Source organism: Temnothorax curvispinosus, unplaced genomic scaffold (assembly GCF_003070985.1).
Source record: "Temnothorax curvispinosus isolate PA1 unplaced genomic scaffold, ASM307098v1 QBEX01010444.1, whole genome shotgun sequence".
In the NCBI taxonomy this organism is placed as follows: Eukaryota; Metazoa; Arthropoda; class Insecta; order Hymenoptera; family Formicidae; genus Temnothorax; species Temnothorax curvispinosus.
In genome coordinates this window covers 891,181-915,651 of record NW_020220224.1, presented here as the reverse complement: position 1 = coordinate 915,651, position 24,471 = coordinate 891,181, and the positions used below count along the sequence as shown (strand labels likewise).

The following is a 24,471-nucleotide window of genomic DNA, read 5'->3' as shown; positions in this document are numbered from 1 at the left end:
CAGTCCTTCGACTGAAAGGTTTAACGCAAAAAAACATGTCGAAACAATTCTTCATAAAAATGTGAAGAAAGCCAGTCTAAAAAAAAAATTAATATCTTCAATCTTGAACTTTTTTCTTTTTAAAGACATGTTGCATTAAACTCTTAATTATACAATAAATTTATGCAGAATATGTTCATTTATTTTAGGATATAAGTTAATTAGTAAAATTATTATTGCGTCATATGTCTTAAAAAGTAAAGAATCAACATCAAAGATCTCTCAGTCAACACATTTCTAATCAAATATCTTGGTTATTTAAGAATTAAATGTCATAAATCGAATGATGTTTCGGAAAGACGGCGTCGCAACTCGTTATCAATCACGTGATTATCGGGAGAATCGCAACGTGAGAGTATAATCGTAAAACCACACCTGTCATACCATACTCTATTACGTATGCGACTGAGTCACGTTCCGAATCACTTTACAATTTTACGTATAATGAAATAGCATCTTTTTTTCGCAACGGCGACAGACATTTGCATACTCCGCGTGATAAATGCAGCTGAGAGTCATTTTAAATAGTTAATGAATGATTATCGTTATGTGCGCGACGTTCATCATTCATAAGTTATTTTTAACTTCTATACTATTATTATTTTCTGTAGTTTCAACGACTATTAACATGCGCGTTGTTTCTTTTCATGGAACAAGCTACAAACTTCCATCTTTTTAGAAATCACACATTTACAATCTGACGTATTGTAGATTAGATCATAAAGAAGAATGTACATAATTAATTAAATTGCACATCATCACATTGTCAACCGCAATTTAACCGCAACAAAGCCTAATATATAGATTTTATTAGATATATAAATTAGACGATAGTATCAAAGAAAAACACTAATTAAAAAGAGAATATTGCAATTATTATTGCCAATATCACGAATTTTCAGCTATAAGTCTATTGATTTTTAACTATGTTAAATATTGGTAAACAATTAGATATTTTATTTTATGTGTGTAATTTCACAAATAAACAATGCGTATTAACACGTATCCGATAAAAATGATGAGATGATACGAAGAACGATAACAGATTACATTTCTCATCCACGAAATTACCTATGTAAGTACCTACATGTTTATCGGTAATATCAATAATCACGTTTTGCTAATATATCACGTGAAAATGATTTATCTAAAAGATTTATCTAATCGTACATATATATCTGTCTACCACAGATATGTGTAGTTGATAAATCGATGCACATCATTTTGTTTCTAAATCTTTGGATACTAAGTTGATTTCTTTTAAATAAAGCAAGAAAAAGCAAATTTTTATTTTTATCTGATAAAGAGTTAACAAAGAGTTGCTCTGGTAATATCAAAAAATTAAATTATTTTTATCAAATTTCTGTCCGTATGTACATACACATATTTTTCATGAAACTCAAAAATAATGATTTGTGATCTAAATCTTATTCTTTATTAACTTGCAGCAACAATCAATTAAATAGCAAAGTAGACTTTGTTCTATCATGAGAACGTGACGTCATGCACGTAACGATTAGTATATCGTTTCCGTGAATTAAATAGATCAAGGCTGTATTGCAAAATATATGTTGCAGATGCTGTAATTTGCAATTAGTCATAAGTATAATATTTTTGATGAATATTGTTTTCTTATGAAAAAGAAGATAATCTTTATGATGTGATACTTCATGGATATCAAATCATTTATTTCCAGAAGATCGAACTGTGTGACGCATATTTATTAAAAAAATTGCTTTGCGGTAACATAATAAATGACATTGTCAATAAATGGTCAACAAATATCATCACGATTCCACGAAGTTAAAAGAAAAAAGGAAAGAGAGAAAAGAAAAAATGAGAAAAATGTTATATCTTGCGATAGGAGATTTGATGCCGTGATGAGCACGTGCCGATTCGCTTGTTTGTATGCAATGGGTTTAAGTAGCAGAAAGCCGAAAGAATAGCACGATAGCACGAGCCACGTGATGAGGCGCCATATCATGTTTGTAAACGGCTTTTAACGCCTTCACTTTGTCGTTGCCTTCTAAATAATGATGAAGATTTCGCCAAATAGGTTCATTTTATTAACACGTCTCGCACTAGAGCATCTCTCTCGCACTGGCTCGTCTCTCTCAATCAAATTAAAAAAATGCATTTTACTTAGAATATTGCCCTGCATTTTATTCTAATTTCTGTTTGGAAAATATTATCTATAATATAAAAAAAATAGAAAATTTAATAATAATAGACTGGATAATAACTGTTTTGTAAAGAAATTTATATTATCCTATAAAATCGTATAAATCTTTATATCGACATTAGACTATTGTAAGCAAATGTAAATCGCGATCATAAATAATAATACGATGAAAGTGTGTGGATTCTCTAAACTCTGATAAACTCCGATTATTCCGCAATAACAGCTGAGGACGGTTTCAGAGTATGCACGCAAATATGGCGATAAATCTGAAGGTAACGGAAATGAGAATATATGTACGCGGAAGCGCAGCATGATTTAAATCCGCTCGAGCCAGCGCGAGTGAATTAGGCTAATGGTGCGAGCGTGTTTTGTACTCTGCGTTATAATAAACTCAATAAAATCAATAAAATCTGAAGTAGTAGCAAAGCGGATTTTCCTCAGGCGGGAAAGAACGGAGGTAATGTACGCATAAAAAATTGCTCGTTGCGCAGAACTTAGCGAACATTGCGTTAAAACGTGCCGCTACTACAGATGTATACTCGCTACCGACGGTGTGAGAAAAAATTCTTGGCACGCTTCGTGCTGTAGCTAATATACGCTGCAACGGTAACTGGATATTCGGCTGCAAAGAATTCGCTTCGTACTCAGCTCACGGAACGGAACAACCCTGTAATCTGGATGTACAATCGGCAAAAGCAATTATCACCCCATTCATCCTAGTCTCCGAATATTTATTTTTTCAGCAATTAGAATGAGCAAATTTACACAAGTTTTATAGCTGCTCAATAAATGTTATAACAGATATTTCAAATTTAATCATTGCTTTTTCTCTTTTCTTTTTTTTTACACATACACTCGTCTTACTATTTAATAGTATATTTCATAAATTTATTATAGTATTATACCTATGCGCGTTTATACATATATTTGAATTTTCCTCCTATGATATTTACAACATTGAATATGCTGCGATATTGAATGGATCACATATGGAAAATTGTTAAGTCTAATGGAATTTTTATATTTCATAAAATTTTTACTTAAATGGTAACTAGTACTTTCATATATCACCTACTGTATGTAGTTATACCTTATATACTTATACATACGTATAGTAATATATACTAAAGTAATATATACTTATACATACGTATATATACGTACATAAGTATATATACGTATAGTAATATATACTTATACATACGTATAGTAAGTAATATATACTAAACGTAATTGCCTTGTTAAACTGATCTTTGATATATATGCTCGTGTTTATTCTCTCTATGAGATCTTTCCTTTCCGAGCTAGCGAAATATAGTTTGTTTAATAAATTAGGATAGCCCTACAACTCTGGCAACAAGTCGCATATTTATCATAGGTATCCCTGGACTTAAGCTTTCATGTAAAGTGATAACAAGTAGATGAAATTTGCAAACCAACCGAGTGTTTACCGAGTATTTCTTGCGGTACCGTATAACCGGTTTCGCAGAAGTCCTAACATATTTGCTCATAGATTGCTGCGCTATGACTTACGTTTCAATGTTGGCAGTAGCAATTCAGACAAACAGCACATCTAATGGATAAACGAATGCTATTTTGTGATAAGAATGTTGACATTGTAACATCACTTTACTCCAAATTGATATGAATTAACGTACGGATTAACGACAAATATCTGATGACTGCAAGATCATGCCGAGAGCAATAACTCGTGTCTGTTAAGAAAACATGAAACGTATCTTGTAACTAGTTTCTCAAAAACTTAGTTTATGCAATATACACACGTAGAATTGCTAAAACGTATTAAGTCATGATTTATTACCTTAGTTTCTTTACAATCAAGCAAATGTTTGGTTTGTTGATATACTAGCTTGAAATGTGTCTTCTTGTCTGTGGTAACAGTGCAAATTAAGAGTTATCTTGATCCTGACTTATGTGATCGAGTCAATGGAAAATTTTGAGGATTTGATATCATTCGCGACAGTCACAGTTGTTTAATTAAATTCGACCATGGTCGTACATAAAAGTGTTATATGACATATATTATAGCAGTTAATTCTTAAGTATATAGGTATGGATTTTAACGAAAAGCCGATATATCCTATCCGATATAATGAATAATGGTGCTCAAAGTTAATAGATATAAAAATAAAGATTTAATACAGATAAAGGACTTTATCAAGGTGGTGATTAATAAAATGGAACATAAACATATCTGAAGTAGGCATGTTCATACTTGAAAGTTAATTTTGCCTCACTTTTAACGGTATCCTCTTCTTCATTTTTATCAGTATTTTTCTATTAATCGCATATTACGGAAGTGCTTCCGTTATTAAAACTCTCTTCGTTTCTCTCCCGTCTCTTTTCCTCATCAAAAAATTTCCCATATCATTCGTTTATCATTCTATTAGGCAACACGAGATAGTCATTAAAATCGTTTGTTTTTCTTCGCATGACATTATCGTGAACGACATGGTACAAGGTACGTGAAAAAACGAATAAATTCAAATTTTATCACCAAAATGTTGATAATAACTAAAAAGCATTTCGTGCTTTTGCATTCGATTTGATTTATAACATTTAATGATTTATTATACTCTCTGCTTTAAGGTAACGAGAAAATCATGTTCTATAATCGAGCAGTATAAAATCATTAAGTACACGCGAATAATATTCGACGTCAATGCATCCGCGCAATTTTGGTGCATCCGCGCAAATAATGTGTAGAAAAAATAGTGACTTACCGGCGCCAATACGCGCCCTAACAAGTTTTATCGACTGTCCCATTAATGGAATATTAAGTGATGACGTAAGTCTCGTGACATTCTTATTTTCTTTTTCATTATTTAAGTCAACAATGTCAAAACGAGTTCTCAGTCTGAGTCACAAGATAATTGCGACACCAGAAGCTATTCCGCACTTATATTGTTAGATCCGTCATTATGCCATATCACCATTAACATATAGATAAAGTCAAATACATTGTTATAAACTCAATTTGTTGTCAACAATGTAAGGAAGACTAATTCATGGCATTAATGTCGATTTATATATTTTAAGGTAATAAACTTTGAAGTCTTATAAGAATTATTGAAAAATAAAACTTTATGTGGTAAACACGTAGATAAATTAACATTAATTTAGTAATAGATGGAAATATTTAAGAAATTAGGTAATAGAGAATAGTCAATAGAGATTGGCCGAATTATATATTTTTTATAGAAAATTGAACAAATCTCCTGTTGATGTCACAGATATATTATTAGACATCGGAAAAAATACATAGTAAAAGTTAAACATTTCTTTGACCGATATCATTATTCGGAATATAATCCGAATTACATACCCTAAAATTGATAATCCGAAGGAGTCGTGAAACGGATAGCATTTCCCTGAATTTGTTTCGCTCGAGTTGGCAACAACCTCATTAGACGCTTACGGTTTACAGAGAAATTTAGCTGCGATTTTTGCACCTCACTAGCTTGCGGTTTTTCTTTTGTGCATTCATATGCATTCATACATCGGCGTCACACGACACGAGCATTTTACGAATTTCTTGCTGTACACTCTAAATGCGCCCTGTCATTTTTATCGACGATAACGAATGTCAGAAATGATTTTCGATTCTGTAAGAAAACGGAAAAATGGAATGAATACGATAAACTATAAAGCTGAAAAGACGACGGAAGAAAGGAGATCGGACATGAAATGAAAATAGACGTCGTGCAAGAATAGCAAAAGCTGAGTTTGCCAGGAACGCGGACAAACATGGAAGGAACTGTCACATTCCCAGAGAAAGCCGGCGAGGGAAAACGAGCTAAAAGCGAAACGGAAAATAGAACCAGAACGAAAGGGAGTGGACGACGAACGATAGAGAGAGACAAAGATAGAGAGAAGAGAGAGGTTCACGAACCCATTGTTTCCAAGTGCGATACAATGGAATCTCGGTTGTGTTAGCTCCACGAAGGCTGGCACTTCATTGGCCACTCGCGTTAACGCGTATACCACCCGGCCGAGTCCTCGTTGTCGTTTTGCACACCAAACGCATATCGCGTAAATGTGCATTGTATACTCAGCATTGTTCCATGCTGAGCGAACTTTAGTATTGCACGGGATAAGAAACGAACTTGAATGGTGGAAAATGGAAAGTGGTCCACAAGCTCACGAAGAAGTTACTACGAAGAAGTACCGAGCACAATTCACTGCTTTCTCGTCTCAATTTTCCGAATCTTTGTAAACGCTCGGCTTGTGAACGAGAGAAAAGCATTGTTCGTCCTCAATATGTCAGAGAGTTGGCGGTTCCATAAGGTTTAATTGTGGCTTCTATTGCTATACGAATTTGTGGAACGCACATCCGTTTACCATGACAGAAAGTTGTCAATTTTTTTTAAGAGAGATAACTTTCCAATTTAATTAATGTTAATTAATTAAATTATTAACATTAACAATATAATTATCATAACTGATAAAATTGTTTTAAAGTAAAAATAAGTATTCGGCCGTTCTAGTGTGAACAAATCCAAGTTTCAGATGTGATTAGATAGCATAATGTATTAACAGATCTGTAATTGCATATAATTGTTAAACGCTTGAAGGAAATCATAGCATTAGTCATTCAGCAATACAAAGTTCTTAGGCATCATCTTCGCTTAAACATTTTGTAAACAGCTTTATCAAAGTCGGGGAATTACAGGGATAGGATAATATAAGAATACCGTAGCAAATGAATAACAGTTACTATTACGTTTCGTTTTTCAGTCTGTCTGTGTACATCACAGCATATGTCAGAATTTAAGTACTTCACGGAAAGTGCCTATTATAAACGATGCTTTAGGAGAGAACCTTTTATCCAAGGAAATTCCCGGATTAACCGTTCCTTACAAACTATACGGGATTTTATGGCTCCTTCGTAATAAACGCGTTGAGGCAAAGTAATAAAAAGTTTGAGACACTAAAATAAAAGGACTTGCAAACAATCACCCTAAAACTTTTTGAGATATACTGCAATTGTTTTACTCTTTTTGGAAATTTTAATAAATTTAATTACATATTAGAATTATAAGTTATTTGTGGATTTCTTTTTTTTATAAAAAAACGGTAATTTTAAAATATTTAACTCTTAAACAATGTAATGTAAATTATAATAAAAGATATTACTTTTAATATGTATACATATGTATGTATATATGTAACGTTCTGTTAATTTGAAATTTATTGACGCAACATCACGAAATTATTTTGCCAATTACATTTAAAAATCCAGGGCATCAATTTTATTGATTTGTTTATGAAGAATAAACAGCAATAAAACGTATAAATAAATCTCATATGACGCAACGTACCAATTAATTTATATTAGTAACAAGCTTTGTCGAAAAGCTTTAATTATTTATATAAAAATTTATCGCATATACCTAGGCAAATCCTTCTCTATACAGGTATAATAGAATAGGTAATATTCTCTGTATTATATTAACTACGGTCGATTTGACGCTACAAATGCTTTGAAGCGTTTTTCCTCTCCTTCCTTCTCCATTGAAAGAAAGGAGAAGAAATCCTTCGAGGTATTTGTAGCGTCAAGTGGACCGCAGCCAATATATATAATAGAATTGTTCTTCATATTCTCTCTCTCTTTCTCTCTCTCTCTCTTCTCTCTCTCTCATATGCGAAAACATCATACTTATTAGAACATTTTTAGCAAAATAAGCCGAGAACAATATTGTAATAGCGTGTCTGCAAAACTACAAGTACAAATGTCTACTTTTCCTTCTTTAGGAATGAATGCCTTCGTGGATAAACGTTGCAAGAAGTGACGTAAGCATCGACACTATTAAAATTCGTAAGCATCTTTACAGCCTGTTGCATAAATTTATTCAACAATAGGTCACATTATAAACAATTATGCTCTTTAAAAGATCAGGTGTCTTCTTCTTTTGCAAGAAATGAACGAGATATAAAGTCAATGAAAAGAGCTTATACAGGAGCGCCGGCGCGACGCCGATAAACAATAGCGGTAGAAGATAAGAAGCTACCGTGTTCTTCCGGGCTCCCTCCTTTCGTCAACATCATCCCCACTACGTCTGCTCTCTCTCTATCTCTCTTTCTCTCTTCTTCGAGGTTATTAGCATAATAACGTCAAGTGCTTCACCACGTTGGTAGTCAATACGTGCTGTCGCTCCGTTCGCGTCGCATTGATCGTATTGAGTCATATTAGCGTATCTCGTGAAATTGCATAACGAGATCCACGCGCGCGTATGCATACACGCGAACGCGCATATAAGCGTACGTTATCGGCGAGTTTCCGTTATTACCCTTGCCGGAACTTATCACGCTTATTATCTTCGTGAATACGAATCTCTTCGCGACATTTCAACGGGCAGCGATCAGGCGAGGATCAGGCAAGAATCGCGTTAGAGGTATATAGCATCCAAGCGCGCCGAGCTGACACTTCCGATAGAAACAATTGTTGCGGCACTCGACAACTCGAGCGTCTCTCGACGAGCCACTCACCTCGTAATCGAGAGCTTCGAAAGTATCGAGTGACACACTCCTAATACGAATCATTGTTGAACTTGGAACTTAGCATCTTCAATACGCAGACGAACCTCGATCACGGAAGGAGTTCCGAAGTAATCGTGGATCCGGGATGACGACCCATATCACATCTATGGTGGTGGACTATCTGGTGTTCATCGGGTTCATCGTAATTTCCTTCGTGATACCGCTATGGGGAAACTTCAAAACGAAAAAAAAGGAGACGAAGGCGAATTACGTGTTCGCCACCGGCAGCGTGTCGATGGGCGCGATGATGCTATCAATCGCACGTGGAACTCTCGGCGTCAGGTCCTTCCTGGGTTATCCTTCGGAGCTGTATTATCGAGGCAGCGCCATGTGGGAGACTCTATACGGAATGCTCTTGGCGTATCCCATCGTCTGTTTCATCTTCGTACCCGTTTACTACAGCCTCGGTATCACGTCAGTCTACCAATATTTGGACATGAGGTAATTTTTACGGTTGTTTTTTCTTTGACTGCGCAATAATTGGTATGTAATATTCTTCTTTGTGTTTTATATAAAAACATCTATTGATGGAAGATGAAGATTGAGTTCCATTGTTTCAATGTTTCGTAATATTTTACAAGAAATAATGAATATCTAGATATCCGATACATTAAATAGCGCTGTATTCGATTTTAATATTAAGGTTTCCGCTAAAAATGAAAACGCAAAAGTGAAAACGAGATTATGTTTATGCAAAACTGTTCTTTGTTGCTCGAAAGATAAGGATCTGAGGCGCCATAATAAAATTTGCATAAAAACATAAAAATGTTCAACATTTAATTTGAAATGAGTACCCGAGTATCCGTGTATTGAAGAGTTAAAATGATAGAATTTCTGGAAAAAGAAATTGTTTCTATACATGTCGTAGTTACTAATATTTAATAAAGCGCTTTAAAAAAACGTGAAGAATGTTACATATTATAATATATAACGATCATGTTCAATTAATACGAAGATAATTCATCACGTCGGATCCTTCATTTCAGCTCTCTTAATTATGTAAATTCCCCAGGTTCAAGTCAAAACTAGTCAGATGTCTGGCGAGTTTCTCTTACGTCGTACGGAGTCTCCTGAACTTGGCGGTCACGGTATTCACCCCTTGCGTTGCTCTGAAAGCGGTAATAGGACTTCCATACTGGGCTAGTATTGTGGGAATAACGACTATTTCTGTGGCTTTCACGATCATAGTAAGAACATGTATATTATGTTATATACTTGTATGTTTCACAAACATCTATATTTACTCACCAAACAAAATTTTTAAATACACATTCTCTTTCTCATTTTTCTTATTTAATATTTCGTTTAAAAATTAAAGTTAAATAATCAACGTTGAGATTTCTTACAAAGAGCGTAGATTGAAATCATAATATATGCAAAATATAACGCAATGCAATATTTATATAAAAATGTCTATTATATTTATTCGTGAAAATGCAATAATAAACGTAAACTATATTTTTCGTTATAGCATACCAACATCAAGTGGCATATTAGCCAATGCCATTGCACTCTGTAATTGGTATCCATTTATTTAAAATTGAAATTATATCAATTTCAGTCTGCGAAAAAATAAATTATTTGTGACGGTTCTCGTGAAAGCAATATTTTCGGAAAGTTCAATATTTCGGATTTAAATGAATAGTAAAATTACGAAATAATTTTGATTAAGTGAGCTTTTCGCGCAAATTACATTCCAGCGGCAAATTACTTATATTCGTCCCTACACATAGGAAATTGGAGCAATCAAGCACGCATATAAATAGGGCGCATTGAAGGGCGAATAATGACAGCAAGCCGCGTTATTATAAAAAGTAATGAAAACCGTATGACTTTTAATATTAAACTTTGGAATAATGGGATATCAATGTGACGTAGAATATATTTGTTATAACAGCAAACGTATATTTCTAACAGCGGATTACTTTTCTATGCAAAAATAGTTTAGCACTATTGAAATATCTAAAAAATTGAATAATTGATATTGATTTGAAATTTTTCATCATTTCAAATCATTTAAAATATTTCATTACTAGTCACTTAATAACAATAAAAAATTATGTTATTTCACGAACACTTATTAATATATATTTATATATATATATATGTTTACTTTTTAGGGAGGTTTAAAAGCTGCTATTCTATCGGACGTTATACAAGGCCTGACAATGATTGGTGTATCTGCGGTCATCATCATTCAGGGAACTATCAAAGCTGGCGGACCGGCTAGTGTCTTCAATGTAACTTACGAGCGCGGACGACTAGATTTCTTCAAGTATGTCACACTGATAATTCGCGAACATTGAATGCATATAATTTTGATTTCAATATTACGCTTGAAATGAATCGTGTACGGAATTCCTATTGCGTAATTTCGCATTTCGTCTCTGAACTTTAGAATTATTAATCTCGACGAAAATATACAATTCCAACTAACTGTCAGTAAATTGAATAATGTTAAAATGCGATTTTATATTAAAATTCTTCGCTACACATTTCACAATTTAAAATTATTAAATTCCGCAGCGGCGCAAAATTATTTCACGGGTTGTGCATTTTCTGCATCTTTGAAATTTTGGGGAGACAATAAAACATTCATATTTTTTTTTTCAAATTGCGAAAGAATTTAAATAATTGAGTGTTTCTTTATAAAAAAAACGTTTCATATTCTGAAACTTTACAAGCATATTTTACGATAAAGTATTCCCTCATTCAGTAACTTTTTTTTTCAGTTTTGATATGGATCCGACTCTTCGAGTAACGACAGCGTCGGCGACACTAGGTCAGCTTTTCATGAGTTTATCCATTTTCGGATGTCAGCAGAATTTTGTTCAGAGATATTGCAGTATGTCCAGCCAAAGAAAGGTTGTCAAGTAAGTAAACTTTTTGTGTCGGTACGAAACTTTGAACAAACCTATCCACACTTTTAGCGTACATCGATAAACGACAGACTTGTATGACACATTATGCACAACTCGTCGAATGATCTAAAGTATAATGTGATTTATGCAAAGTGTTCTACGAATTATCACTTTAAACATTCAAGACATAAATGAAAAAATTGAGTACAAATGCGCATTCGTAATGCATAAAATAGCTTCAATCAAACGGAAAAAGAGATTCAATAAGAAACTTTTCATTTTTAGAAATTGTATTAGTCATAGTTAGATAGATCGTATAGAAATTATGATACAAAATTCTGCTAACAAACACGCGAGATTTCTTAAGACACTAAAATAAATATTTTGTTCTAAAATATTTTACTAATTTTTTGTTACAGAAACATTATTATTAGTAATTATATGCACTTGCAATTGTACGCAAACTTTTATGTACATAACATAACAAAACTTAAATTTTATTATTAAAATTAATTTAATGGCAAAAAAATATATCATACGTTACTATACTATAGATTCAAATTTAATATTTGATATTTTGCTAAAGTGATAACTGCATTTTTTTATGCTTAATAAAAAAACTTTGCGAGAATATAGAATTTCATAATATTTTACATGTAAAGTGTCCCCCTTTGTAATTCATAATGACATATTATTTAATAGATTTAGTACATTATTATTTAATATAATTTTATTTTAAAATAAGATAGATTTTAGAGATTTTTGGCCAAGATTTAGATATATTCGCTAATGGATTTTTCATCCTTTTAGAAAACGAAATTCTTTTTGGGTGTTGGCATGTATTTCAGTTACATCTGATATGTACACGCATTTGCTCGTGACTTGTTGAAATTTTTCGCTGCTGCCACCTGAGTTTGTTTAATGATTCATTAACATGCGCAATGTAAATTATTATTCATACTAAATCATGCAAATAACTCTTATCTTATATGTAAACAGTTTCGATTTGGAAATTAAAATAATACGAGAAGAAAAAACAGAGGTAAAAATATAGTAGAAAAAAAGTAATCTTATAAAACAAATATTAATTATAAATATATATAATATTTTAAATAAAAATTATTATAAATTATTATAAATCCATGTTTTACGACTAAAGAATAAATCTGAAAAATATTATAATAGAATATTATAGCCGTAGAGTATTATACCCATCATTTTACAGTGCCACATTTTTACAGTGCCGCGTTCATAAATCTAACAATTAATTGACAAATGGGCATAATTTATCATACACTTGAATCAATTTTTTAATTACGACAAAAATCTAATAAAAATAGTAATATTTTAATATCAGTCTGATATTTCCTGACATTTATTCAAAGTTCCAATGTAATTTTGTGGCTTCCATTGCTCGCTTGGTCAGAAATGAAATAATTCGATTTGAAACTTCGAATAAACTTTGATGAACTTATTAACTAAAAATTCACTAGTTTTATTGATTTAATAACGTATCTTTTTAACAGAAACCATATCAAAAAGAAAAAAATTTTAAAGCATGCCTTTTCTCAAAATGTCATATCATTATCATGATATACGAGCACATTCTTCATCGTAAAATTAAATTCAGAAATTTCCGTTTACAGAAATTGTGTTACATTTAGCCTTAGGAAAACGTTTCTTTTTAGTGAACTTTATTTTTAATGTTTTATTATGTGAAACTTATTCCGCTTATAACGTATACAAATACAGCTATTTGCACAATTGAAGTAGCTCACACACTGGCACAATTTTAACCGTAGCGAAACATTGAGGTGCATATACAGTAGGTAGTCAACGTAAAACCGTACATTTTTCTAGTTCGAGGTCTGATGGCAATCGAAAGCGTATAAAAGCTCACGGCCACAAATTTGCTGCGGTGCCACTGCACTCAAATTGAAATATTACGTGGAACAAATGCATTACGTTGGTCCGTAAAATTTTATTACTCGCAAATGTATTGTCAGAAAAATCTAAGCGGATATTTCTGTGACAAAAATAAAATTTTATATTTAATCCAGTGACAAGCTTGTGAAGTTCTCGACACCTTAATAAAAATATATCATTAGAGATTCAATAAAATTTTACTCAAATTTAACTCAAATTTTCTTCTTATTATTTTATATCTAACTTTGAGCATCTATAAAACTTAATTTAAAATCAGTTTGGAATATTGCGCGTCATTTACATTCTATTGAAAAGACTTTGCTTTAGAACTTTTTTTCTAATAACCATATTTATGTGCGATAATAGATTAAAATAAAGAGGGTTTAAATTATTTATAAAAAAAAGTTTTCATATAACTATTGTACACGCATAATATGATTATTTATATTTCATATCGTTACTATAAAATGTAGTTAATATGTCGGAAACTATAAAATAAATTTCTCAGCGTGTGATGACAAATTAATAGATTTTACATCGATAATTTCCCGTGTCGTCGTATCGGCGATAGAAAGTTTTTGGGAAGTGGCACGATTGGAGCGATTTAGGAAATTGTGCCCACAGTTACTATTACCACATAATCAATGAAAGCCCCGTAGGGAGCCGAATGGCGCCGCGCCAAACTTTTAGTACAGAGATTCTCTCTATTCAATAAGAGGTCTATAATATCGGTGCAACAGTCGTCGACGTATGTTAGAATAAAGTCTGTTCTATAAACAATGCATTTACTAAAATAACTGGATAAATATCTCGCCGAGAGAAAGCGAAACTAAGTATTCAGAATGATGAAGAATTAAAACCGCTTAAAACATCATTTGTTATTGTAGACAATGTAGACTGCTACAAGATACCTAGCGACATTACAAAATTATAATGAATGACTGCGTCGTCACTGTCGGCTAGCTAAAAATATATGTTGTTACAGAATTTACCCGTGCTAATGTATATTGATGTTACGCATTATGCTACGTAAGCGGTTATACTCGATATTCTTTCAGACTTCCTTGATGGGCATTTTAATTAACGTCAAGATACATTATAATTGATTTAATTGCCATGGGTGTTCATTAATGCAAATTACAAGTATCTGCTATACATCTATCTGAATCATTCTTATTTTATATTTAAGAATTTAATCACTTTTATTATCTTATTTTCCTCCAATTATTTTTTATCTTACTTTTTATCTTTTTCCGTTACGAATTATAATGTCATGTAAATGGGCTCCATTATCTCAAAAAGTTGAAAGAACAATTATTAGAATGACTATTGCATTATATAATTATCATTTGCACTCGCGTTCATTTGCCTTATTGTTCTTTCATCAATTGTTCGTTACTTTCCGTTTTATTTTTGCTTACGTAACAAGTTCTTCCGACGTGCGTGATACTGTCATATGCTATTCAAGTTAAATCTTACAAAATAATATTGTTCGCATACAGATGAATATTGGCATATAAATGCATACATTATCCTTATATGCTTGCATTAAAACCATTTCAAGTAATTCATTTTAAATATGTGTCTGAAATATATAAAACTTATTGCAAGTCTCATATTTTATTATAAGAATAGGGTAATTAATGACTAAAAATAAATATAATAGTTCTTTTGGGTAAATTCAATCTCTTGCTAGGTTAAATAATGTGAAATAATTTACAATAATTATAGAAACAATAAGCATTTGACAATCAGTATACCTATACAAATGCAAAAATATATATATGTATATATGTATATATGTATATATGTATATATATATATATATATATATATATATATATATATATATTAACCACTTTATAATATTATACATCCGATGGATGTGATATGTACGCATATTATATTGAAACAAAATCCATTGGATTTCTGCTAAATATTTAGTTTGACGTCACTCGATTACAATTATTGTCACAAATCGTTGTTGCGTTATCAGTCAATTACATCAAGTATTACTGTGGTTAACAAATATCAAATTTATCGCAATCATTGCGTATAACAAGACCATAATGCAAGCACAAAAACCTGTTGTGCATGCATTGAAAGAGAGAAATATAATTATTAAAGAACTTGCAAAACAAGCATGACAAGCAAATAACAATTATATAACATTAATTTTTTCAAAAATTATGTCATGCGTTTATATAACAACACAAGTGACTCTTGTACTTCTTAATCTATTTTAATACTATTGCTATCTTGGACTCAGGACTGTTATATCAATCTATCGTAAATTCTTATATAAGATAGTTTAATATTTCGGTCTCCGACTTTTGTAACCAAAAAATGTGTTTTTATTTTCAGGACAATGATGGCCAACATGCCTATAATTGTGATCTTGTTCTCATTATCTTGGATCGTTGGAATGGTGATTTTTACTAATTACGCCGACTGCGATCCACTCAGTCTGGGATATATTTCCAAAATCGACGAGATTGTACCGTTCTACGTCGAAGACAAATTCTCCAATGTACCCGGAATGCTAGGTCTGGTAATGGCAACTCTTTTCAACAGCGCCTTGACTTTGGCGGTATCGAATCTCAGTTCTCTCGCAACGGTGACTTTCGAGGATTTCCTGAGTCACATACCTGCGATGACTGCTCTGAAAGACACGCAGCAGCTTTGGACGATCAAAATAATCGGTGTCATCTACGGTTTGCTAATAATCGGCATTAGCTTCTTGGTAGCCATGTTGTCTGGCGTAATAGAATCTTCTATGCTGATGACGTCGGCGACGTCTGGACCTCTTCTCGGTGTATTCCTCCTCGCCATGTTGGTACCTTGCGCCAATTGGAAAGGTGCCGCCGCTGGTATGATTTTCAGCCACGTAACGACGATGTGGATCACCTTCGGTCATCTCAGTTTGGGTACCGTGGTCGAGATGCTACCTCTATCGACGGAAAATTGCCAAAACGAGACGTTTTCCTCATGGGATACCAAACCAATTAGTCTAGAATATTCTACACCGAACGTCTCCAGTTGGACGACACCTCAGGAAAACATTACGTTATTGCCTGTCGATGAGAGCAATAAATCGTCTAATCCTTTAAATGTTCTTTACGGGATTACTTATATGTATTACGCTCTCATTGGTAGCATAACGACAGTCGGCGTCGGTATCGTCGTGAGTTTAATTACGGCTGATGCCGAAGCTGATAAGTACGAGGAGCACTTGCTACATCCTACAGCACGAAAGATAGCGGGATTATTTCCCGGAAAGCGGAGGCTCTACGCCAGCAACACTCGTCTTGGGAATAAAAATGATACGGACGTCACGAATGCCACCCTTTCCTCGGTGATGTCTATTCCCGATAGTGTCGAGAAGATAACTCCTCAAATATGTGTCGATGATAGAGGAAAGCAACACCTAAATGATAGCTATATGGAGAAACTGAACGCGCTAAAGAACGTTTCCCTTGATGTAACCAATGAGATTGGCAAGCACACTAAATTATAATACTATGATGCAAGATCGGGATAAAAGTTCTTCGTGCATTATTCGCACTATCACCATTGGATCGACACTTGCGAGAATAGGGATATACTGTGATGAACTCAGCGAGCGAACAGCTGTGTATATGTTAGTACCAAATTTTATTATCCGAACATGGAACGCGGGTTTGTGACCTGTGCGCATACATGAAACGTAATTACGTGTAAGCAAAGTTTCCCTCGATTACAGTACTCGAGCTACACTCACATTCAGCTCAAAATATCACTCAAATGAAGGCAATTCAGGGATGCAATTCGCGAAAACTTCTAACTTGCGTGTGCCAATTAGAGTTAACTACGAGACACGCGTGACGTAAGCTGCATTTAGACATGAACACGATTTACTGGGAAAAATTGTCAAGTACACACGTGTTTGCTGAATAGAATTCACATCACCACTCGCAATGAATGATTTCTGTATCTGAGCGAAGAGAACAGAAATAGAAATCGGTATAATTATCGGTGTAATTACTACTAACAATTGGTAAAAAGAGTCACGTTTAGAATAATCGAAAACGTGGATATATAGTTCTGTAATTTGATTACAGATAACGAAAAATAATCAAATTATCGGTTAATAAATTTTTTCACTTTTATTGCTACACGATATTTCGATTGTATTGTCGAAATAATAATATGCATTCAAGTGTATTCTTGTTACGCTTCTTCCTGAATTATACATATATTCAGTAGGATTCTCCATTCTCCCTCAAGGAGGATTAATTTCTTGAATCCTATTTATCCATCAATTTTAAAGATATATTTTAACAATAAAAGTACATCTTTCAACAATATTTCCATATGAAAAAATAAATCAAAATGGTAAAAAAATTCTTTTCGGATTGTTTTCACATATTTGTTCGTGAAAAATTCATGTCTTTTCAAGTTATATTATTTTTATTTTGTAAATATGCTAGGAAATTTTTCTCTTTATCGTGGAAATAATGAAAGTAAAATTCCATCGATCCTCTAAAGTCTAAAGAAGTTAAATAAAGAAGCAGTATAGTCTGAATATACTAACACAGAAATACATCAATATTTTATAACTTCATATGAGATTCAATGATTGGAATCGATTCTGTGCAATAATATATATCTTCGTATTATATTAAAGATGAAGATATATTAGATTGCGAAATAGCAATCATATGTAAGGGTTCCTCTAACGTAGTATTTAGATCTTAAACGAGTTTCGAACTTTCCATACCAATAAGTAATATTATATTTTGCAGAAAGTTACGCGTATCTGACATGTGTATGTGTGTAATTCGCGTGTGCATTACTTTTAAGTTTTTAGCACTAAACTTCGATATTACAGTCAATTTTTGTACTTCAGAGAGTGTGAGTTATTTTATAAGTAGAATGTTGTGCTCTTCGAAATATATGATAATGTAGATTTGTAAATGATGCCAATCCAACGACTGTGATCGTTGATTTTATTTGTATATACCATAGTGCCTACATACCTATTTATTATTTCAATAATACAACTCATTAATTTTTATTCGTCTTACAGTTATTTGCCTCTTAAAATAACCTCTTTCGTGCAAATGCTAATCTTAAATACGATATACTTTTAATACGATATACAACAAAAACTAGTTTAATTTTATTTAACAAGCGTATTTTCAAATTATTAATGCTTATAATCTGTAAAGTCTTTGCATATCTGTAGACGATAATTCGACAACTGTCCAATAGATATTAACGTAATTAAATATGTGGTATTTAAAATTTGATATACGTTATTTTAAACGTTATTTTCTTATAAAATATATATATATATATATATATATATATATATATAAAATCTTCTCAATGAAGATAAAGACCCTTGCACAATAGGCGATAGCGATAGCGATAGCGACAGCTACTATAGCTTTGTCGGCAACCTTGTTGCTGTCGCTATCGCTATCGCTATCGCCTATTGTGCAAGGGGTTTAAGAATCGCCTCTGTCTTGCTTTATGGTAAATAATATAATTTGAGTAAACATGAGATAGCCGTTGTTCTCGTTCACATTTGTGTGAAATGATTGTTTGCGTATATAACAATAAGGCATATATAAATAAAATAAAGATTACGAGGAAGTCAGACAAGCACAGTGCACAGTCCTGTGGACCTATAGACCTATGGACCTATGGACAATCGGTGATCTGACCATCGACATTGCATTTCTTCGGGACTGGAAATTCAAGTTCGAGGTTCGAGGTGATCCGGTATCCAGACAAACGCTGGCAACGTTGCAGCGATTTAATGGTAGTAGTATCGCCAGTACACATCCTACCTTGACAGAATAGCTCTGTAGTGGTGAAGTAGCAAGACGGTCGGTTATATGCGCAAAAACACAGGCTTTAGTATTGCGCGCGTTCTCGAGTTGGCTGCTCGCAAATCTCATCGCGCGGGAGATGATAATATCGCTGGCACACCGAGCGATAACAGTATAAAGTTCCTGCTTTTATCGCTCTTCTATTTCCATCTTTCTCTCCCTCTCTCCCTCTCTCTTTCTCTCACTCACCCACTCACTCACTCACTCACTCACTCACTCACTCACTCACACACACGTCCGTACACACAATATATATGCATAATATATATTTTTCTTTCTTTCCCTCACTCTTCCAATTATTTTCTGTGCTGTTACAGTAAATCGCCGGATTTCAAGTTTGAAGCGTGCCGCGAGTACGGCTTCGATCCTGCGCTCTTCGCTTTTTCGAGGCGTTCGATCAGGCCGCGAGACCTCCATTTTGACAGTACGTCAGCAAGATCGCGTAGAATACGTGGAACCGCTGCGCGCCTATTTTCGTCGGTCATCGAAGAGCGTACGGATTTCACGTTATACGGTTGTGCAGAAGATAATACATATACATTTCCGTACGCTATCTCACACGGAGTATCTTTAGGAGTACGGCGTGGGCGCGGTGCATCATGGCGGTGGAATCGAGGTAAATGTACGGAGAACCCTGCACGACACATGCTCCGATCTGATATGCGCCGGTATACGACGCTCTTTGCTAAACGCGAATAATCTTTGAATGGATTATGCTAGTTCAGTGCACAAGGGCACGATCACTCGCGCAGATGATTTGGGTCCAATTTACTTGGGATCATCAGCCATCGTTTAAATTTTTTAAAATGATAATAGAGGAGATAGGTAAAAATACGAGGTACGTTGCGCTTCGACTTATCTTTACAAAAGAATAGTTGCATCGCGTAAAATTAAATGCCCGCGTACAAAAGATGTTTATATATTTGCATTTCAATGCTGTATATAAACACAAATTCACCATGCTTTCAAAGGTTTTACGTTTTTCTGAAAAGACTCAAGTTTATAAGTTGTGCTCCAAATTTCTATCGTATCTCGTATTCCAATTTTCCGCTGTACTTAGAAAATTAGAATAATCATCGTTATTCATCGTTATTCTGGTCATAGTAGATATCAAGTACTATATTGAATGCCCAAGTTGTGTTGTTACCATCAGATGCACTATAATTAGCAGGTAATTCGTAATTCATTGTAAATTGTAGATTCTTGGTGAATAATTAAGTAGTTTACGTCGAAAACGTGACGTGAACATATTTGCTTGCGAATTCGCGCGAACTCATGAGAAATGCGAATTTCTCTGAGCCAATGCTGGTTTGTTTCGCACTGTTACGCGAAACCCAGTGGTGCCCAACTGTTTTGAAGCTGCAAAGTTTCCGACACCATTAGCTCGCAGCTTAGAATACGTTCCTGATTGATTGCATATTGTGCATGCACTTGATAGAAGCTAGTTTCATTCATCAGCAGCTGAGATAAGTCGATATCAAAGTTTAATATAATACAAAAGTTTCCGTGATGTTATTTTTAACTCTTTCTTAACTCAAATTATGCAAGACTTAACAGTGTTTCTTTTGAAACTTATGAGATACATATCTGTTGGTTTTATAAAACATATTCAATATGTTCCAGCATGACTAGTAAAACTAATAATGATCAAATGCGCAAAATCAAATATCAATAATAATATTTATGTAGTGATAAAAACGAGATTATATATAGATATATCAACATATCATGCGCCGCACAAAGTAGCGGTCATTATAATTTCTTGACATTACTTGTGTCTTTCTGATTTTTCCACTTTTTAAATCATTGTTAATTTAGACGAATGCCAGATGCAAATAGATAATATATGGTAAATTATTAGCGCATCATGCGTAAACCGTACGAAGCGAGACTATGAAAACGCCTGATGGCAGCAATGATCGTAGATCTATAAGGACTTCATTATCACCGCGTGATATATATATAGATACGTTCACAAGAGCGGGGAAGCATTATTGTCTGTTGGATTATGTTCACGATCGATCGATGTTCGATTTACCGCGTGCGCGATATCATGTGTACTCTTGAGATTTATTATCTTCCATAGAATTCGACGTTATTGTATCCGAATTGTGACCAGTCAGCATTGACCGGGTTGATTTCGCGAGCGGAAAAACCTGTTAACGTTAGAACGTGATATACGAATATGGAAAATCTATCATGGATTAAAACAAAGTCTGCGTTAATTGTTATCGTTGCAAAAGAATATTTCGAGCTTGATAAAGCATTTTCTAATTAAATTGTACATCTTCCGATTGTGATATAGAATCTAGAATAAATCTAATCACGGATTTTAATTAACGGGACATTTCACAATCATAACAATCATTATAGATAGCATAGCCAGGATAAATATTTTTTATTTGTGGCCTAGATAATTTTGCGTCGATGCAGTACAAAGATACTTCGAAAGATGTTATCGTTAGATGATCGTAAGAGAGAGCTCACTGTTTTCATAGCGACTCGCTGGCACCGTTTTTCGGAATTACCTTCGATATTTTCGTGCATTTCATGCAGCACATTTCTTATAAGTATACGTGCACATCTGCTTCTCTAATATTTTCTTTCCTCTTACATAAAAAGGACCTTTGTGGTATTATGGCGAGAGGTTTATGTGGTCTTTTTATTTATAGCCATATTTGTATAGACTTTCTTACTTGTCTGGGATATGAACATATATATGAAGGGATAAAAACACACACACACACATATGTGTAAAAACCACAGTAGTGTAAGTCAAATTTTTAAAAATATTTTCTCGTGTGCATAGATGCAATATGTACAATATATAAATTGCATCTATGCACACAAGAAAATATTTTTAAAAATTTGACTTACACCACTGTGGTTTTTACACATATGTGTGTGTGTGTGTGTTCATATTCCAGACAAGTAAGTAACTAAAAATAATATAATTGTAGAATATGTTCGTTGATATGTAATCTATATACATATCTCCATATAGATAGAATAAAATACGCATACCTATATATCTCCATATTCAAATGTATATCCATATAGATAGAATAAAACCAGATGCAAACATAAAACATATTCAGTCATTTTTTATCGCATTGTATAAATATTAGCCACGTAAATATAATTTTAACAACAGCAATTTTCGAATATTCGTATCTAAGCAATTTAGCAACAATGACTTTCATCTGTAAAAGCGATGCTATAGATATTGTTAATGTAATGCAAATGTATTCCACGTGGAAGGTACCGTTGGTAATCTTATCTAACGGTTATGCGCTGTCCAACTAAAACATTTTCCAAGTTCTCCAAGTCGCACATTTAGTAATATATCTTCAATTTATTATTAGTGCTAAATATAGAAGCAGAAGATAACGATATTTATGGTTAAATGTCATCGATAAGAATGCTGTCTTTTTTAGAATATTTATATAGCTGCAGCACGATGCTCATATCAATTTATCTTCTAACAAAATATCATATATAAAATATCATTTGTTTATAAATATATCTATAAACAAATAAATTAAAATAAGTTAAAAAAATATCAACAATGTACTTTTGTCAATATTTTATGTAATAAATTGATTTTTATATTTAATAACATAATCAATGAAAACAAAATAAAAATAATAATCTTTTAGCTTCGGATTATTATTACAAAATAAAAATGCTTGTTATAATGACATAACATAATCAACAAAAAAAATCTATACTGAGGACTAAAGTCTTATTTGATCATTTAGTTATTAGTTTATGCTTATTGGATAATAATGTTACCTTACATAAAATGGGATAATACAAATGTTCGGGTAGGCAAAACGTGTGTATGAATGGCAAAACTTTGAAGAATAAGTGAAAATAAGCAAAAAATAAAGTAAAATCAAAAATAAACTCTGGATTGCTTTGACATTACGTCCGACAGTTTAATAGCAGTGTAAATTTTATACTGCAATGTTTATCTCAGTCCTTTAATGTATGCGTCACTAACTCGCCATAAAGTGTTATCTATATAGTAATTTTATTTCTTTTTTAAATGCGAATATTCAGTTATCCGATCTTACTGCGAAAATAATAAGAAATTGCAAATATAAAATCACGAATGTGTGTATGGAAAAACATTCTCGCAGTGAGAATCAAATGCAACACCCATAAACACTGCAGAATATATCAAATAAAATTTCATATCTTCCGTGTGATTCGCATTAAGAGATTTTACAGACAATTTTATTGAATAAAAAACGCGCAAAATTTCATGTATAATTACAAAAATAATACAATTACAATTTTCATATCAATAATTTGAGAAAATTTTGTTTTCATTATTGCTATGTTTAAAAAACGAAATAAAAATGGAATGTACAAATATATTATAATTATTGATAAAATAAAAAATTTAATATTCTAACTTATGTTAATATATTGCCATATATTAATGTAAATTACCATTAACGTCTGCAATAATATTTCTTCTTTTACTTCTTCTAATATTACGTATGCAATAAGATATAAACTTCTTCGCCTCAGGAGACAATTTTCGACATATCCCGTTTATAATGGAAATGGTGATAACAAAAAATTGCATGTTTTGATATCAAAACATATATTAATATTCAATGTTTAGAAAAGCGCACTTTATGAATAGATTAATACATCAATATCGATTGAAGACATATCAATAAAATAGACTGTTTTCTTTTTCCATGTTCGTGTCTCTAACTTATACTTTTATTTAAAAATGAAATTACACAGAGTTTGCATTTACTTTTCTGCATAATACGAAAATACTCGATATTCATCATCGTTTCAATAATACAAATATGTTCATTATCATATTCATCATCGTTTTTAAATCTAACAGGCCATAATTTTAGCAGATAGCAGATTTTAACTCTCTCTTTCTCTCTCTCTCTCTCTCTCTCTCTCTCTCTCTCTCTCTCTCTCTCTCTCTCTCTCTCTCTCTCTCTCTCTCCCTCTCCCTCTCCCTCCCTCCCTCCCTCCCTCCCTC

General features: G+C 32.9%; 2 protein-coding genes across 8 annotated transcripts in view; both read left to right on the top strand.

Annotated features, from left to right (window-relative positions):
• The window catches only part of LOC112460270 (sodium-coupled monocarboxylate transporter 1), a 28,630-nt gene extending 10,005 nt beyond the window's left edge, over positions 1-18,625 (top strand). For 2 of the 6 annotated variants that reach the window (XM_025024879.1, XM_025024884.1), the window contains exons 2-6: positions 8,821-9,223; positions 9,795-9,969; positions 10,903-11,057; positions 11,515-11,655; positions 15,934-17,086. In XM_025024879.1, coding sequence (XP_024880647.1) covers positions 8,868-9,223; positions 9,795-9,969; positions 10,903-11,057; positions 11,515-11,655; positions 15,934-17,086 — 1,980 coding nt within the window. In that variant the 5' untranslated portion in view covers positions 8,821-8,867. Of the gene's footprint in view, positions 1-7,848; positions 8,638-8,804; positions 9,224-9,794; positions 9,970-10,902; positions 11,058-11,514; positions 11,656-15,933 lie in introns of those variants that run through there. The other 4 variants (XM_025024883.1, XM_025024882.1, XM_025024878.1 and 1 more) reach the window with 4 other exon arrangements.
• An 841-nt stretch (positions 18,626-19,466) lies between these two features.
• LOC112460275 (putative aminopeptidase W07G4.4) overlaps positions 19,467-24,471 on the top strand; it is a 16,811-nt gene continuing 11,806 nt past the window's right edge. Inside the window, exons 1-2 of one of the 2 annotated variants that reach the window (XM_025024893.1) lie at positions 19,467-19,560; positions 19,766-20,064. In XM_025024893.1, the coding sequence (XP_024880661.1) occupies positions 20,048-20,064 (17 nt within the window). In that variant the 5' untranslated portion in view covers positions 19,467-19,560; positions 19,766-20,047. Of the gene's footprint in view, positions 19,568-19,765; positions 20,065-24,471 lie in introns of both variants that reach the window. The other variant, XM_025024894.1, reaches the window with a different exon arrangement.